The sequence below is a fragment of the Orycteropus afer genome, unplaced genomic scaffold, assembly GCF_000298275.1.
Source record: "Orycteropus afer afer isolate SDZICR_OR568_19922 unplaced genomic scaffold, OryAfe1.0 scaffold00104, whole genome shotgun sequence".
NCBI classification, from domain to species: Eukaryota; Metazoa; Chordata; class Mammalia; order Tubulidentata; family Orycteropodidae; genus Orycteropus; species Orycteropus afer.
In genome coordinates, this window is record NW_006921691.1 from 2,254,001 (window position 1) to 2,271,253 (window position 17,253).

General features: G+C 38.6%; 1 protein-coding gene across 1 annotated transcript in view; it reads right to left on the bottom strand.

The window, feature by feature from the left end:
• The window catches only part of MRPS27 (mitochondrial ribosomal protein S27), a 196,325-nt gene that overhangs the window by 152,286 nt on the left and 26,786 nt on the right, over window positions 1–17,253 (bottom strand). Inside the window, exons 3-4 of the mRNA XM_042781317.1 lie at window positions 5,139–5,209; window positions 2,636–2,694 (exon numbers count right to left, since the gene is read on the bottom strand). Coding sequence (XP_042637251.1) covers window positions 2,636–2,694; window positions 5,139–5,209 — 130 coding nt within the window. The remainder of the gene's footprint in view (window positions 1–2,635; window positions 2,695–5,138; window positions 5,210–17,253) is intronic.

Consider the following 17,253-nt stretch of genomic DNA (forward strand, 5'->3'; position numbering starts at 1 on the left):
TCCTCGGAAGGAAGGTTGGGCAATCCTACTTCCGTAGTGATACTGCCTCGGAAACCCAAGGAGGGGTTGCTATGAGTCAGGGCCGACTCGACGGCAAATAACAACAACATCCTAAAGAAGTAAGAGCCATGACATGAACAGATATATGCACACCCATGTTCATCGCAGTATTATTTACAATAAACAAAAGAAGGAAACAACCTAGGTTTCTACCAACTGAAGAATGGATAACCAAGCTATGGTACATACACACAATGGAATACTATGCAACCCTAAAGAATAACATAAGAGTCTGCAAAACATCACACAACCTGGATGAACTTGTAGGACATTATGCTGAGTGAAATAAGTCAATCACAGAAGGACAAATATTATATTAGTCTGTTATTGTAAAAAGTCAAGGAGAGGTTTATATATGGAAGGAAATTGTCTTTGTTGATTACCAGGGATGGGAGGGGAGGGAAGGGAACACTGTTAGATAGGTAGAGACAAGTATTGATTTGGGTGAAGAGAAGGGCAATGTACCAAATGTGAGTGATCAACACAGTGGCACTGAGGAAGAGGAAGACACAGAGAGGTACATGGGAGGCACAGACAACAAAGAAGAACTCTTTTGCACATACAGTACTGTGTTGTCAGTGAAGGCAAACATGAATATACGGGTAGACAGGCTCAACTATTAGGTATGTCTATGGGGGAGTGTGCCCAAGGCCATATAGGGTTGGCAGACAATGTTTCTACAAGTGTATTGCCATGCTCTGTAAGAATCCCCAGGTATGCAGTACAGCTGACAAGGGACAAGGTTGTAGTCACTTCTTGGCTACAGCCAGCTACCCAGAAGGAGTGAGTAGTTGGACCTGTGGGTCAGGTCCATGGATGCAGGGGACATCAAGCTCAATTGGCATAACATACTACATAATTGTTCCACATCCTATTCTGGTGAGTAGTGACTTGGATCTTAAAAGCTTGCAAGCAGACATCTAGATGCAACGATCTAGATGCTCTCCTCATCCAGAGCAAAGAAGAATGAAGAAAACCAAAGATTCATGGAAACAATTAGTTCAAGCGACTATGAGATCCTCAGTCTATATGACTGTGAGACCAGAAGAACTAGATGGTGTCCAGCTACCACTGTCAACCACTCGGAGAAGGATCTATATAGGAGATCCTGGATAGAGTAGGAGAATAATGTGGAACAAAAATCAAAATCATTTGGGGAAAAAAAAAAAGGGACGAGGTTTATTGGTCTGATAAAGCCTTTTGGAACTACTGAAACTACGGCCCCTAGCTATTCTTCAGATCTGGAATTGAACCCACTCCTGTGTCTTCTAACCAAACAAAAGATAGGCATATGAGGTGAACATTTACACTAGGTAGATACACTCTTTGGAGAAAACAATCCTGGGAGAATAGAAGGGTGTGTATGCACAGGGAGACAGCCTGAGGGAAGGAGCACATGGAGGGAAGGATGCTGGGAATACGTAACTATGGGCAGGAAGTGGGAGGGGAGGTGTTGCATTGTGGGAAATTGCAGTCAATGTCATGAAACAAAGTATATGTGAACTGCTGCATGGAAAGTGAATTTGCTCTGTAAATGTTCACCCAAATCACAATTTAAAAAAAAAAGAGAGAGAAGAGCCAGGAGTGGAGCGCATCCTTGGACCTGAGATTCTGGCAGAGAGACTGCAGCCATAGGCAAGCAGAACCAAGAGACTGGCACGAGACAGTGGCAAATGAGCGAGTAAGAGAGCTGAGTGCCTTCGGGCAGGAAGCTTGCTGGCAGAGTGGGATGCAACTGCTGGCAGAGCTGGCAGAGTTTTGTAGCATTTGCTTGAGTAGGGCAGAGGCTAGGCAGAGGGCCAGAGAGAGGCATGCCTATTATAGGCATGGCCAAGGTGGGGCTTTCCTCATAGAAGAAATGTGTCTTAAACATTCCTGAACCTGAATAGTAACTTGTTACTTCCCTAATAATGCCCATAATCGTGAAGGAAAAAAAAAAAAATAGCAGCTTTACCATATTCCTGGTAGGAAAACACAGATATTTAATATTTTAAATTCCATTTTATAGCAAAGAAATAGATGGACAGTAAAAGGTCTTTTCACTGAAGGTAAAAATCAATAAGAAGCTTCAAAATGTGAAAAATCAAATGAAAAGTACCAATAGCACAGGAAAGACTAAGCAAGTTCTTAGAAATTCAAAGAGTATTTGAACTTAAGTCATTCTTAGAAATCTTTTTACACATAAAGAAAATGAGGCTGAGAAGTAGAATGAATCTTCTAAAGCCATTTAACTAGAAAGTAACAGAGACAAAGCCCTAAGAAAAAGGTCTCTTGATTCCCGAGTCAAAAATCCCAAAAGACAGCATTATGCACTGAATAGCCACAAGATACAAGGAAAAGGCAGAGAGGAAGTTTTGGTACCTAACTAGAGAAACCATTACTCTGGTTAGTCCTTCCTTGAAACATTATATCTCAAAACTGAAGGGAACTTAAAAAAAAAAAAAAAAAGCATGGAACTATAGGATCTTCTCATATTTACATATTTAGTCATCAGTATTTTAACCAGTAAGATGAAGATAACTGTTTGCAAAGATTCATATTATGAGTATATAGCTAAATGAAATATAAAACTTACTTGTAAAGGTAATACTCTGCGTGGTCTATCTCTTCTCGAGATGAAATGTTGTCTACAAACTAAAAGAGAGAAAAAGAAACCCTTGGTTGAGTAAAAATTATGCCATATACTGGGCCGAGGTTATATACTGAACTTAAAAAAAGGAGAAAACATCCATTTTACTGGAACAATGTTCATGCTTAGTGGAACAATGCTCACGTGTTGTGACTCCATCCTTAAAACCCTTGTATTAATGCAAACAAAGACTATGAAACAAAATTGATCAGAGAAAACAACTGAAAGCCAAAGACGAAACTCACTCAGAAAAATAGAAGAGCTCCTCTTGCTTTATTGATAGCTCAAAACTCAGTGCTGTTGAGTCAATTCTGACTCATAGTGACCCTCCTTGGGTTTTCTGAGGTGGTATCTCTACGGAAGTAGGTTGCCTAGTCTTCCTTTTTAAGGAGTGGCTGATGGGTTTGAACAGTTAGCAGTCAAATGCCTTATATACTATCTGACCAGAGTTCCTTTATTTATAACTACTCACCAGTACTTCCTTTTACTTTTAACCCTGATATTTTCTCTACATTCCAAGTTCCAAATATATAAGAACATAATGGTGAAAGGATGAAGACTCTGATGGTTAAAAAAACAAGGCCCAGGGAACAAAAATCCAAGTTTTCATACAAGAATTCAATCTTGTAATCATTTTTCCTACCCCAACTTAAGTTCTGCTTATGGGCCAGTCAACCTGTGATTCCTCTACCAACAAAGCCTCCCTCCAAATCATAAAACTCCTGAACGTATTCTTTAACTGAAGACCAAATACACAAACAGAAAGGACTGTTCTAAGGATGGTTTTCACCCTAAAGTAGAAACTCAGAGGCAAAAAAGATCAAGTGGGAGATGATACATACTGTAAATAAAATTAAAACCTCATGAAGAGAGAGGAGAATAAAACAGGGGACTTAGGGATTTGGTTTAAAATACTTTTTCCTTCCCATTAAAGGACAGATAAAATGTGATTCAAATATAGGACCTGAGATTGAGAACCAGCTCTCCTGATTACTTGCTGTGTGGCATAAACTGAGGCATAACTCCTCTCGGACTTAGTTTCTTCATCTGCATAAGTAGGATAAAGGCACCTGCTCTGAACACTATGAGGCTCCAAGGAGAAAATGTATGTGAAAGCTCATTATACTTTGGCATGCTATCTAAACAACTACCAGGTTATTACAGAACACAGGGCATTTATCTGTCATGTAAGGGATGAACCAACAACCTCTCCAGTTCCTTCCAATCTGAGAATATGAGTCCCTAAACTCTAAGTTATTATCTAGTTAAAACGTTTTCCTATTAAAAGAATATAGTAGAAAGAGGCAGAAAGACAAGACAAGAATTGAAAAGATAGTTTCCTCCTTTTCCCTTTTCTTGATAGAGCAACAGCTTAACTTTTATGGTGCCATTAATTTCTACAAAGAGCTTTCACAACCAAGACTTCATGTTAGCATCACATCATCCACATGAAGACACTAATGGAAAGGAGGAAACTGACCGATGCCTCGTTACTCTATGTCATAATGTAGATCCACAGTAAAGACAAGACCAGATATATTTGAGGGAGGCATCAGAAAAGAATTCTGATGTCAGAGATCTGGGATTGAATGCCAACTTCTCCACTACGAACTGTGTGAACTAGGACAAGTCATTCAATCATTCTGAGCCTTACATATAAAATGGAGATAACGTTTATCTCATAAGGCTACTGTAAGAATTAACAGAGATAATATATGTTAATATATAATATATGTTAATATACAGTAGTTGGCATGTTGTTGTTAGATACCATTGAGTTGGCCCCAATTCATAGCAACCCCACGCACAATGGAATGAAACACTGCCTCATCCTGCACCATCCTCACAATTGCTGCCATGTTTGAGCCCACTACTGTAGCCACTATGTCAATCCATCTCTTACAGCTGGTGTAGAAAGTGTTAGATAATGGCTGCTATCAATTATTATTTCTGATTATCATATAGTAATATATATCAGTTATATACTATATATAATTCATATATTAATAATATCCCTAATATTATTTTTCCCCCATCACTCTGCAGCAGCTTAACATTAACATCCATCCTTTATAGATTTTCTCAGCTAACAAAAACATTTCTAATACTAACAAATAAATACTATTACTTTCAAGAATGCATCGACTCTTTTTGAGAAAATCATGGTATAATAGAGCAGGATATCACATCTTGGAAAAATATTAAGAGAGATCAGACAGAGAACAGTGACTACTGACATCAAAGTCTGGTAAATTTATTACATTTCAATTCAGCCAAAGAAATTTACTATCTTACATAAAATATTAGTAATTGCAAAGACATACTACACTCTGGAAAAATATTTCCTATGAAGGGTACTGTTTGTTTATACTGACTCATCTATATAAAAAATATTTCTTCCATTCTTTCTTCTTTTTCTTTTAAAATACATATATTTAAATTTGCTTACCCGAGATATTGTCAAAGAACTAACAGGCAATTTTCTCTCATATGTTTTATCCATTAAAGATGCTAGTTCAGCTGTGAAGACAAGAAGAAATAAAGAACCTTGTTAAATACACATATTTCTTAAGAAAAATCTTACAGATACAGCTCAAGCCAGATGGTTGCCAACATTATGAAATTAGTATTAAAACAGATGCTTTTTCTTGCTCTTTTTCAGAAATTATTTTTATATAAATTAAACAAAACAAAAGAATATTAGGAGCATTTTAAAAATGATTAATTGGAGGAAGGATTATTGAAAAATTCTAGCATATATTCAGTTTTTAAAAAATAGATCAATAAAGTATCTATGGAAGGAGACACAAGTAAGTGTCAAGGGAGAGAGCCTCTTTAATGCTTATACATTTATTCCAATTCTGACCTATGAACCAGTAAATAATATACCATATATTCAGAAAATTAAAGTTCATCAAAAGGCTTTTATATATTCTGTGAACCAACCAGAGAGGTAACCTGGCTATCCTTAATAATTTTCAGCCTGAATTACTCTCATTTTGGTTCCTTTTAGCACAACATTTGTAGGAATACTTGGTATTTCTGAAATTACACTTTTATTTCAGATTCCACAAGTAGATATGCCTACTCTGATTTTTGGCTTTAACAGCAGACTTGTATTTCCAACCACACAGGTAGCATCTCCATTTGGGTATCTAATAGGTATCTAAGCATTACATATCCCTTTAATTCTCCAAGCTGTCCCACCTTAGTAAATGGCAACATCAGCTGGCTTATTTAGGCCAAAAACCTAGGTGCTTTTCTTGACCCCTATTCTTATCACAACCTATAACCAATCTGTTGGCAAAATTCTACAAGCTCTCCATTTGAAATCTAAATCTCTATTTCTTATCACTACACTGCTAAACCACCAATATTTTTCACCTTTCTTCTGTTATTGCCTCTACCATTACAATCTAATCTCCAGTCTCAGAAATCCTTTTAAAAGGTAATCAGATATTTCTACATACATGTTTATTTATTTATACATGCTGCAAATATAATCCATGGACATAGTAGAGAGTACAGGGGGTGAAGTTATGAAAACTTCTTAGCCATAACCAAATACCTTGAGATAATGAGTCACTAGGCCTGAGAGCTCAGGACCATAGTCTCAGGGGACACCAAGGTTAATTGGGATAACACGGTCCATAAAGACAATGTTCTACATCCTACTTCGGTAAATAGTGACTAGAGTTTTAAAAGCTTGTAAGAGGCCACTTAAGGTGCAACTATTGGTCTCTCCTCATCTGGAGCAAAGCAAAATGAAGAAAATCAAAGATACAAAGAAATAATCCTTCCAATGGACTTATGGACCATGTGAACCTCGGTCTCCATGACCCTTAGACCAGAAGAACTAGATGGTTCCAATCCACCACTGCTAACTGCTCCGAAAGGGATCACAATAGAAGGTTCTGGAAAGAGTGGGAGAAAAATGTAGAACAAAATCAAAATCATAAAAATGAACAGGCTTACTGGTCTGATAGAGACTGGCAGAACACCTTAGACTATGGCCCTTAGACACCATCCAGGCCTGGAACTGAACTCACCCCCATGGCTCAACTTTCCACCAAATGATAGACAGGTCAATAAGGAGAACAGTAACACCAGGGAGGTATGCACCCCTTATACAATCAACCATATAGAATCAAACAGGCAGCACGTGCCCTGGGATAAAGCTCAGAAGGCAGGCAGGGATAGGAAAGAAGGACAAAGGGAACTTGGTAAACACGGACAGGAAGTGGGGAAGAGTGTTATTACATTGTAGGGATTGCAATCAATGACACAAAACAAAATGGGTATGAATTGTTGAATGGAAAACCAATTTGCTCTATAAACTTTCAGCCAATCACAATAAAAAAAAAGGAAAAGAGAAATAATAAAAGGTGATTCTGTCATTCTTTTGTCTCAAGAAGCCAGTGATTTCTTATCATATAATAGAATTCAAAATATTTTCTATGACACAAATGTCTATATAACCTTGTTTGTGGGGTTCTTTTTCCTTCTGTCTCTTATACCAGAAGTAAAATCCATGAGGCATGAACTTAATTTACTAATATTATCTCAGTTCCTAAAAAGTGCCATAAAATGAGACTAAAAGAGCAACATCTGTCTAAAGAAAAAGATGAGAAGGTAGGGAAGGGCAGGAGAACTGAACAAAATGGGGAAATCCAGAGTAGAAATGTGGAGAGTGCTGACACATTGCAGGGATCACAACCAATGTCATGGAATACTTTGTGAATGAACTTGTTGTTGTTGTTATGTGCCTTCGAGTAGGACCCGACTCGTAGCGACCCCTCCTTGGGTTTCCGAGGCAGTATCACTAAGGAAGTAGATTGCCCCATCTTCCTTCTGAGGAGTGGCTGGTGGGTTTGAACCATTGGCCTTCTGGTTAGCAGTCAAGTGCCTTAGGCACTACGCTACCAGAGCTCCCCTGTGAATGAACTACTGAATGGAAATCTAATTTGCTATGTAAGCTTTCACTGAAAGCAAAAAAAAAAATGTTTTAAAAAAATGTCACAAACGATACTTAATAAATATCTAGAGAAATGAACAAAAGGAAAGAAGAAAGAGAGGGAAGAAGAGAAAAACAAGGAGGGAGGGAAGAAAAAGAAGGGAGTGTTTGAAAAACTGCTTTAATTTCCAAGTTATTTTTTATTCTGTGGTAGAAAAAAAATCAGTGTTAAGCAGTAAGGAGACACTCAGAAGTGATTGATTAACAAGTTTTTGTTGAAGGCCTATGCATTTAACACTGTAATATAACCACACTTTTTTTTTTTTTTTACCGGTAATTCTAATCAGTTTTTTCCTCTCTCCTCTTTGGAGGGAAATGCTCTTAATGAATTGGTAGGCTACTGGGAGGAAACAATTTTGGCAAACCCCCAAAACTTGCTATGATGTAAAAGTTATTATTATTTTTCTTCTATGACCATCTTAAAGGGATTGATGCCAGGTTACTGAAGAATATTCATTTATTTATTTAAAGTCCCTAAAACCTGTTCATGCTAAGGCAAATTAATATTGCTAAATCTACTTGGTCACAGAATAGATATTAAACAGCTTTGATACCAAATCTCTACGATCAACTTGATAACTGAGGCTCTTGTTTTGAGATGCTAGGCAATATATGGAATCACCTTGATTTACTCACAGTTCATTCATACCTTCACCAAAAAAAAAAAAAAAAAGGCAAGATAAAGATCTACTGGTTGAATTATAATCACACAGTGTGAAATGTATAACTGTGGAGAGCCGCACCACGGCATTCTATTCATCTTAACAAGGTCACAATACTTCCCTTCTTTGTTTTGGGCCTGTTGGACATCTTCAGACCTAAGTTTGAGTTTCGAGACCTGTCTTGAGCCTTCACTTCTGTATAGAAGTGATTCAGCACTTTTAAATTTACCCGCCTCTTGCCACATATCTATTTTTTATAGGTTTCCCTATTTCACCATCAACAGCAACGTCACATCACCCCATTCCTTGATCCTGCCCCTTTCCTTTACCATATATAAGTATTTGTTCGACATTCAATAAACGAGACTTGATCGGGCTTTCGACTTGTCTCCATTCTTCGTGTCTCTTGTCCCCTCCATTTCCACCCCCTCCTCCAGGTCCTAGGTTGACTGTCCCGCGGGACGGGACATATAACCAAACACTGGGTTGAGTTAGCTTCACTGGTCACCTCTACTGTGTTAACTCAAGATTCCATTTTAATCCTTCACACCAAGGCATTTTCAGTCAAGTCAAATTGGCTGGGGCCCTCAAAAAGGTAACAGCTGCAGAGCCAGCATCTGATGAATAACATTTGCATACTGCAAGTCAGAGAAAGGTTTGCTGCTAAGTATAATATGTGACCAATCACCTCACCTTAGAGTGCTGACGTGATGAATGAGGCAGAAAACTGCACAGAGCAGGGATGGCCAGCAAAGCTAGGGCAGCTGTGACACAGGGAGCCGCACTGCAGGCTCTGGACTCTGCTTCAGCAAAGTCATGCTTCATGTTTCAGCGAGGGCCGGCAGACGCCCAGGTTTTGTTCAAAGGGAAATGGCAACCAAGATTGTTTTCTTGCCTGTCACATAGCTGGAATATATATTGTAGCTGGTGGCTGAAGACAAAACAAAAAACCAAACCTACTGCCATCAAGTTGATTCGAATTCACAGCTACCCTTTGGGACAGAGCAGAACTGCTCCATAGGGTTTCCAAGACTGTAAACATTTACAGAACTAACTCTCTCATCCTTCTCCTAAGGAGTAGCTAGTGGGTTTGAATCACTGACCTGGTTAGCCATCCAATGCTTTAACCACAGCACCAACTGAGCTTCTGGTTAAGGACAATAAAGACTAAGCGGGAAAAATGATCGAAAATTTTAATCCTTCATTTAACAAAACTTAGGCTGTATAGACAACATGAAAGTATGTCCAGAAAATGAAATGTATATATTTTATATATGTCTGTGTATATCTATATAGGTATATATACCCACAAAAGCCCCAAACCAAACTTGTTGCTATTGAGGCAATTCTGATTCATACCCTATAGGACAGGGTAGCACTGAACCATAGGGTTTCCTAAGCTGCAATCCTTATGAAAGCAGTCACATCTTTCTCCCATGGGAGGGTGGTGGGTTCAAACTGCTGATGTTTCGGTTAGCAGCCCAGTACTTCAGTCTCAGTGCCACCAGGACTCCTATATACATACAAATATACATGTAATAAATGTATATAAATGCTTTTTGTTTGCAGTCAATAATACCATTGATAATCTAAGGACATAAATGTCAGATCCTACCTCATCTCTAGAGCCTAGTTTGTAATTCTGATTCCATAGATTTGGGGTGAGGCAAGGGGAATATAAAATTTTCAACACCTGCCCCAGGAGACTGTGATCAAGCCAATCAAGCACTAGTCAGTTATGTCTGTGAATGACCATAAGAGGAAATGCAGAGGAAGTCTCTGATATTGCTACTCAGCTCAAAGAGGCTATTTAATGCAATTCTGTTTCTGGAATAAGATGTACTAAACATCATTAAAAAAAAAAAAAAAAAAAATTCTCCTACTGAAAAATAAACATTTAAATAAAATATTTGAAAGAAGTTATGTGTTTCAAATATATGAGTTTTCTAGAAGGAAGATGCAATTGTCAGAGGCCAAACCAACGTCAGGTATGTAAGGAAGTAGTAAGAGTAGCAGCTGCCCTCAGAGCGCCTGCAGATTCCCAGTGAAAGACCTTCGGTTTTAATGGCTATGGAACAGAAGATAAAACCAAGGCCTTTGTAAGATGAGAAACTGTTTCAGAGATCATTAAATAATGCCAGGACCACCCAGGGCTATACCTATAGTGAAAATGTGAACTACAAGATAATGCATCTTGCAAATGTAAACAAACAGCAAGTACAGGCATACCTCGTTTTATTGCACTTCACAGATATTGTGTTTTTTACATATCGAAAGTTCAGCAACCCTGCCATCAATCAAGTCTATCAGTGTCATTTCCAACAACATGTGCTCACTTTGTGTCTGTGTCACATCTGGAAATTCACACAATATTTCACATTTCTTCATAATGTTATTGCACACTTAATAGACTACAGTATAATATAAACACAACTTCTACATGCACTGAGAAACTGGGAGTTAAAAGTTGTGTGTCAACTTGACTGGGCTGTGGTTTGAGTAGATGGACAGCTGGATGCAGTTATTCCCCCTGATGAGACTGTAATCACCCCCATGGTGGAATCTGCTGTGTACGCAGCTAGGGTGCTGCCTTCAGGGTATGGTCTGCTTCCAGGACAGAAGACAATGCTTTGGGAAAGGGCTCTAGCTTTTGGCACATCTGGACCCTATATTTGGCTAAGTCTTCATCTCAGTGGCCTGCCATGTTGCCTGCCCATCTTGGGATTGTCCCTACACTTGAACTAGTGACCTGCCATGCTGTCTGCTAATCTTGGGACTGTGCCATTTTACTTGTCAATCTTGGGTTTGTCAGCCTCAGTAGCCAGCCGCTGCCTGAGTGAAGAGATGCCTCAGCTAGAGGCAGAGCTGAAGCCCAAAGTTGAGGGGCCTTCACCCAGCCCTTAGAGCTGGAACCTTGGACTCGGACTTCTAGCCTCCTTACTTGTAAGAAAATAAATACTTGTTTGCTAAAACCATATGTTTGTGGTATTTCTGTTACAGCAGCACTACAGGACTGAGGCACAAACCAAAAATTTGTGACTCGCTTTATTGCAGTGGTCCGGAACTAAACCCGCAAAATCTCCAAGGTATACGTACAGTTGTAGCCTGAGGTTTCTAAGGTACAAAGTCAGCACGTATGCCTCTTTAGGTTGCTTCCTGTATGACCTAAAATGTACCAAACTGAGAATTTTGTTTAAAGTGGTCTTGATTTGAAAGTGCCCTCAGGAACGTAGGAAAACAAAGAGTGGAAGAAGTCAAAACAGGAGTACATACTGTATGATTCTCACCCACTGCCACTGAGTTGATTATGGCTCACAGACACCCTCCAGAACAGAGTAGAACTGACCCATAGGGCTTCTGAGGCTGTAAATCTCTACGGAAACAGACTGCCACATCTTTCTCCTGTGGAGCAGCTGGTGAGTTCCAACTGCTGACCTTTTGATCAGCTGCCAAGCACTTAACCACTGCGCCACCAATGCGCCTCCGTATGATTCCATACACATAAAATTCTAGAAAATATAAACTAATCTACAGTTGCAGAAAGCATTTTAATGGTTGTCTAAGGACTTTTACAGGGAAGGGAAAAAAGATAGGATGGAAGGATTAGACATGAGTAGGAGAAGTTTGGTGGTGACAGATATGTTCATTATCTTGATTGTAGTGATGATTTCAGACATAAACATATGCACATATGTCAAACTTATAAAAATGTACACTTTAAATATGTGCAGTTGATTGGATGTAAAGTATACCTCAGCAAAGCTAAAAATAAAAAGCTTGATAAAAAAAATTAAAAAGCAGGTAAGGCAAGAATTAGAAATTGAGAGGTAGATCTGAATGAAATTACCCTGCATGCAGCAGAGGTAAAGATGGAAAATACAAGAGAGGAGTTAAGAGATACAGAAGACAGAATCCAAAACCACTGCTGTTGAGTCAATTCCGACTCACAGTGACCCCCATTAGGTTTGCAAGGCTGTAAATCTTTACGGAAGCAGAGTGCTCCATCTTTCTTCTGTGAAGTGGCTGGTAGGTTTGAACTACTGACAACCACTGACCTTTTGGTTAGCAGTCAAATGTGTTAGGCACTACGCCACCAGAGCTCCCAACTAGCAAAACATCTTTTAAGTACAAGGAAAATATAGTCATTTTTAGACAAACAAAAACAGAATTCACCAGCACCAATCACTAATGGGACTTCTACAGGGTGTGTGTTATGAAGAAGGAAAATGATCCCTAAGGAAGAGAGTTGAGATGCCAGAAAGAATGGTGGGTAACTAAATTGGTTAAAATGTGGGTAAGTCCAAGGGGGGAAATCCACTGTCTTTTGTTTTTTTTCTTAAATGATAAAATTTTAAGGTTAGATGGTACGATATGGTTGGGTGTGACTGTGTGATACTACCAAAAAGACAGAATATGATTTACAATTTAAGGTGAATATGAATGCTAAAAGGAGCTCTGGTAGCATAGCAGCTAAGACACTTGACTGCTAACCAGAAGGCTGGCGGTTCAAACCCACCAGCCACTCCTCGGAAGGAAGATGGGGCAATCTACTTCCGTAGTGATACTGCCTCGGAAACCCAAGGAGGGGTCGCTATGAGTGGGGTCTGACTTGAAGGCACATAACAACAATACAACATGAATGTTAAAAGTTACAAGATAATCACCTTTAGAAGAGTAGAAATAGAGTATATAATTTCCAGACCAGCGGCGAAATTAAACAAATACAAGAACACAAAGGTAAACAAACAAGATAGGACAATTCACAAAGTAATGACAGAAGTCAGTCCACATATATTAGTAGGTTTACTATGCTGGAAATGACAAATTGAAGAGGAATGGCATTAACCTTCACTGTCAAAAAGAATTTTTCAAGACCTATCCTGAAGTACAATGGTGTCAGTGATAGGATAATATCTATAAGCTGTATGAGAGTTTAAATTCTAAGGCACTTGTGTTGTGGAAGGCTATAGTGGGAACTGTAATTCCATTTTGAGGTTTGACATAAGTTTCAGATACCATTTGGGTTCTTTTAGACCATAAACCAGCACTGTGTCTACACACAGGAGCTCTAGTGGCATAGTAGTCAAATGGCCTAAGGCATCTGACTGTTAACAAGAAGGCTGGCGGTTCAAACCCACCAGCCACTCCTCGGAAGGAAGGTTGGGCAATCTACTTCCGTAATGATACCACCTCGGAAACTCAAGGAGGGATCACTATGAGTCGGGGCCAACTTGATGGCACATGACAACAACAACCACACCCTGGAAGAAGTACAGCCGGAGTGCTTCTTGGAAGCAAGAATGGCCAGACTTCATCTAACTACTTTAGACATGCTGTCAGAAGGGGCCATTCCTTGGAGAAGGATCTCATACTTGGTAAAGTAGAGGGTCAGAAAAAAAGGGGAATGGCACAATGGCTGCAACGATGGGCTCAAATATAGCAAGGATTGTGAAGATGGTACATATGACCGGGCAGTGTTTCATTCTGTTGTACACAGGGTCACTGGGTCAGAGCCAACTTGATGGCACCTAAGAACAACAACGTATTAGTAATCATAAAATGATAATGTAAATTAGACTGAACTTTCTAGTTAAAAGGCAATAATTTGGAAATTGGTTAAAAATTCAGCATCTACTTATATAAAATATGTGGACACAGAAGAGCTGAAACTAAATTCATGGGAAAAATATACTAGACAAACAGTAGGCAAAAGAAATCTGGGGCAGCTACATTAATATCAAAAACAATAAATAAAAATAAAATGCACTATTTTCCGAGATTAGAGGGTCATTACATTATGAGAAGACCATTTTAACGTGTTGTATATCAAAATAACACAGCTTTAAAGTACATAAAATTCTCAGAAAGAAAATGGCAATCTCCTTAAGCATCACAAAACTGGCAGTAGAGAGGTATTGTAAAAAAGCCTCTTCTAAGAGAGTAGATCTGTAGGCCAAAGTAGTGATCAGGAAGGTCACTATGGGAAAGGTAGAATCTCTTTTGAATCCTGTGAGTCCCTGGTGAGAAATTATTAGACTATTTCAGTTTTCCATGATTTCTAAGTAACTGTACATTATATTTACCCACAGAGTCAGCCTAAGCTCTAAGTTATGGCCATATGTGCATCTTTTCTAATTTATGTAATAAAGAACCAGATCCAAGCTATTATTATACTTCCTTGAAGAAGAGGTTTTGGAAAACACAGGCTAAAACTGTACTTTTATTCCCTGTATTTAAAAGAAAAACACTATAGCATAGTATAAAAAGAAGTAGGAAAAGCTAATACAGGAGCCAATTTGGATGTAGCTGTTTAGATTTCTCTCTACTTGTTCATCACCAGAAGCTTTAAAACAAATAGATTCAATAAAGTGTGAAAGCCGTCTTTGTGGACATATTTACTAAGTAAATGAAAGTAAAGGAGGACAATATGCACAAGTCAGTCCCATCTCCAGAAGAGCCAGCAGATGGTATACATGAAACCTAGGAACAGATGTCACAGGGATGCAAATATCGACCTGACAAAAGTTAGGAAAGCAGGCTTCAGAAAATCTCCATCAGGCCCAACAGCAGGATTTTAAAAATTACTGCACCAAACCAAAAGCCTCCACAACTGAAATGACACAGCAAAACTAAACCTCGGCTAATGGGAGAAATATCTTTAAGAGAGGATTACAGTGCTCGGTTCTATCTGAATTCAGAAGTATCAATGGTATAACAGTCTCTTTGGATTTGGAGAGGCTGTTAAAAAAGAAAAGAAAAGAAAAAGTAACCCAATCAAAAGATGTCCCTTTGTGTGTATAAACTACAGTCAGAAATAAAATACTTAAGTTCAGTAACCAAACCAAAAATCAAACCCACTGCTGTCGAGGTGGATCCCACTTACAGTGAACCCTCCTCGGGTTTCCAAGACAGTATCACTACAAAAGTAGATTGCCCAATCTTCCTTCTGAGGAGTAGCTGGTGGATTTGAACCCGCAGCCTTCTAGTTAGCAGTCAAATGCCTTATACTACCAGAGGCACTTATACTACCAGAGCTCCCTTAAGTTCAGAAGGGCTCATGAATCTAATTCAATTCAAGTCTCCTGGGCCCTGGCTGCCTACAGGCTGACTCAAATCAAAGTAAAGTAAAGGTACATCCATTTCCCCCCACACCCCACCCAACTCAGGGCTTTGAGTTCCCCCGTAAGGCCTGTCCTCCTGTCTCTACCATACACAGTTCTCCAAAACGGTTTTTCTTCTGTGTCATATTCATTGTGAGTTCAATGCTGTAATTCAAAAGCTACTAACTGATTAATTCTGATAACCCTCACTCTATACCAACTCAATTTTTTTCTACACCAACTCAATATATACACATTTTAATGGAAAAATTTCAGAGGCAATGCTTGAATTCAGTGTTTATTTTAGCCAAAGCATGTAAATAGTCAAAAATCAAAATCTTCTGCCTGAAATTAGACCAAGAACTCCTAAGGTTTTACAGAGCACAGCTGGAGAACTAATACCCTACCAACAACAACCACCACAACAAAACAACAACAACAACAAAACTACAACAGATTAAAATTCCAAATCCTTAAGGCCATGCATTTACGATATTTAAAGAAAAATTTAAAAGATCTTTATTGATCACCTTTGGCAGATACTAGGGAACCAACTCATTAATCTGAAAATTGTCTCTTCTATACAAACCATACCACAGGATAACTAAATTGTTGGTGAAGGGAAATTCTCTTACAAAAGTCTTCCAGGTGATAAATAAATGATAAAGGGAAGGTAGAGAAACATGTTAAGTAACACCATAGGGATGAAATCAGCAAATCTAGAATGTAGAAAACTATAGGGCAAAAGATCTGGTTTCTTCAACAAATAAATGACAAGAAAGACTTCGTCTACAGGTTAAAAGGCATTTGAGAGATAGCTCAACACATTATAGCGTATGGACCTTATCTAGATACCATTTCAACAAACTGTAAATGAAAAAAAATACACACGCACACACACAAAGACATTTGAAATATGTGAACTTTGGCCATTTAAGTAACATTAAGTACTTATTAATTTTTAGGATGGCAATTTGTAAGAATGTTATTATAGTTGCATTTTAAAAAAATCCTTATCTTTTAGAGGTGCATATCAAAATGAAGCTAAAATAATCTGATAATTAGGTTTTGTTAAAAAATAATCGGGTAGGGGCTGCTGGACTGAAGCAAAACTGGAGGGGAACTGACAACTGCTGAAGCTGGGTGATAACACATAGGGGCTCATTGTACTATTCCCTGGTGTAGCGCCTAAGGCATCTGACTGCTAACTAGAAGGCTGGCGGTTCACACCCACCAGCCACTCCTCAGCAGGAACGTTGGGCAATCTACTTCCGTTGTGATACCGCCTCAGAAATCCAAGGAAGGGTAGCGATGAGTGGTAATGGACTCCACAGCATTTTTTTTTTTTTTCTTCTTCACAATAAAAGACGTTAAAGGAGGGGGAAAAAGGCAGGATGTATCATTGCATTGCACAGACTTTATGTGGATCTTCTTGATTCAAACAATTCAAACATTTATGAGATAATTAAGGATATCTGAATATTGACTTATCAGAGGGATTATTAATATTTTAGATGGGATAATGGTAGGAAAAAAGTCCTTATCTTTAAGAGTTACACATTGAAATATTTATGAAATGATATACTGTCTGGGATTTGTTTCAAAATAATCCAATGGAATAAGACGGGGGAATGAGTACAAGTAGAGATGAAACAAAGATTGGCTATGAGCCGATAACTGCTGAAACCAATTAATGGGTAAAAAGGGTTCCTTATACCTGTGTGTAAGGAGCTCTGGTAGCATAGTGGCTAAAGCACTTGACTGCTGACCAGAAGGCTGGAGGTTCAA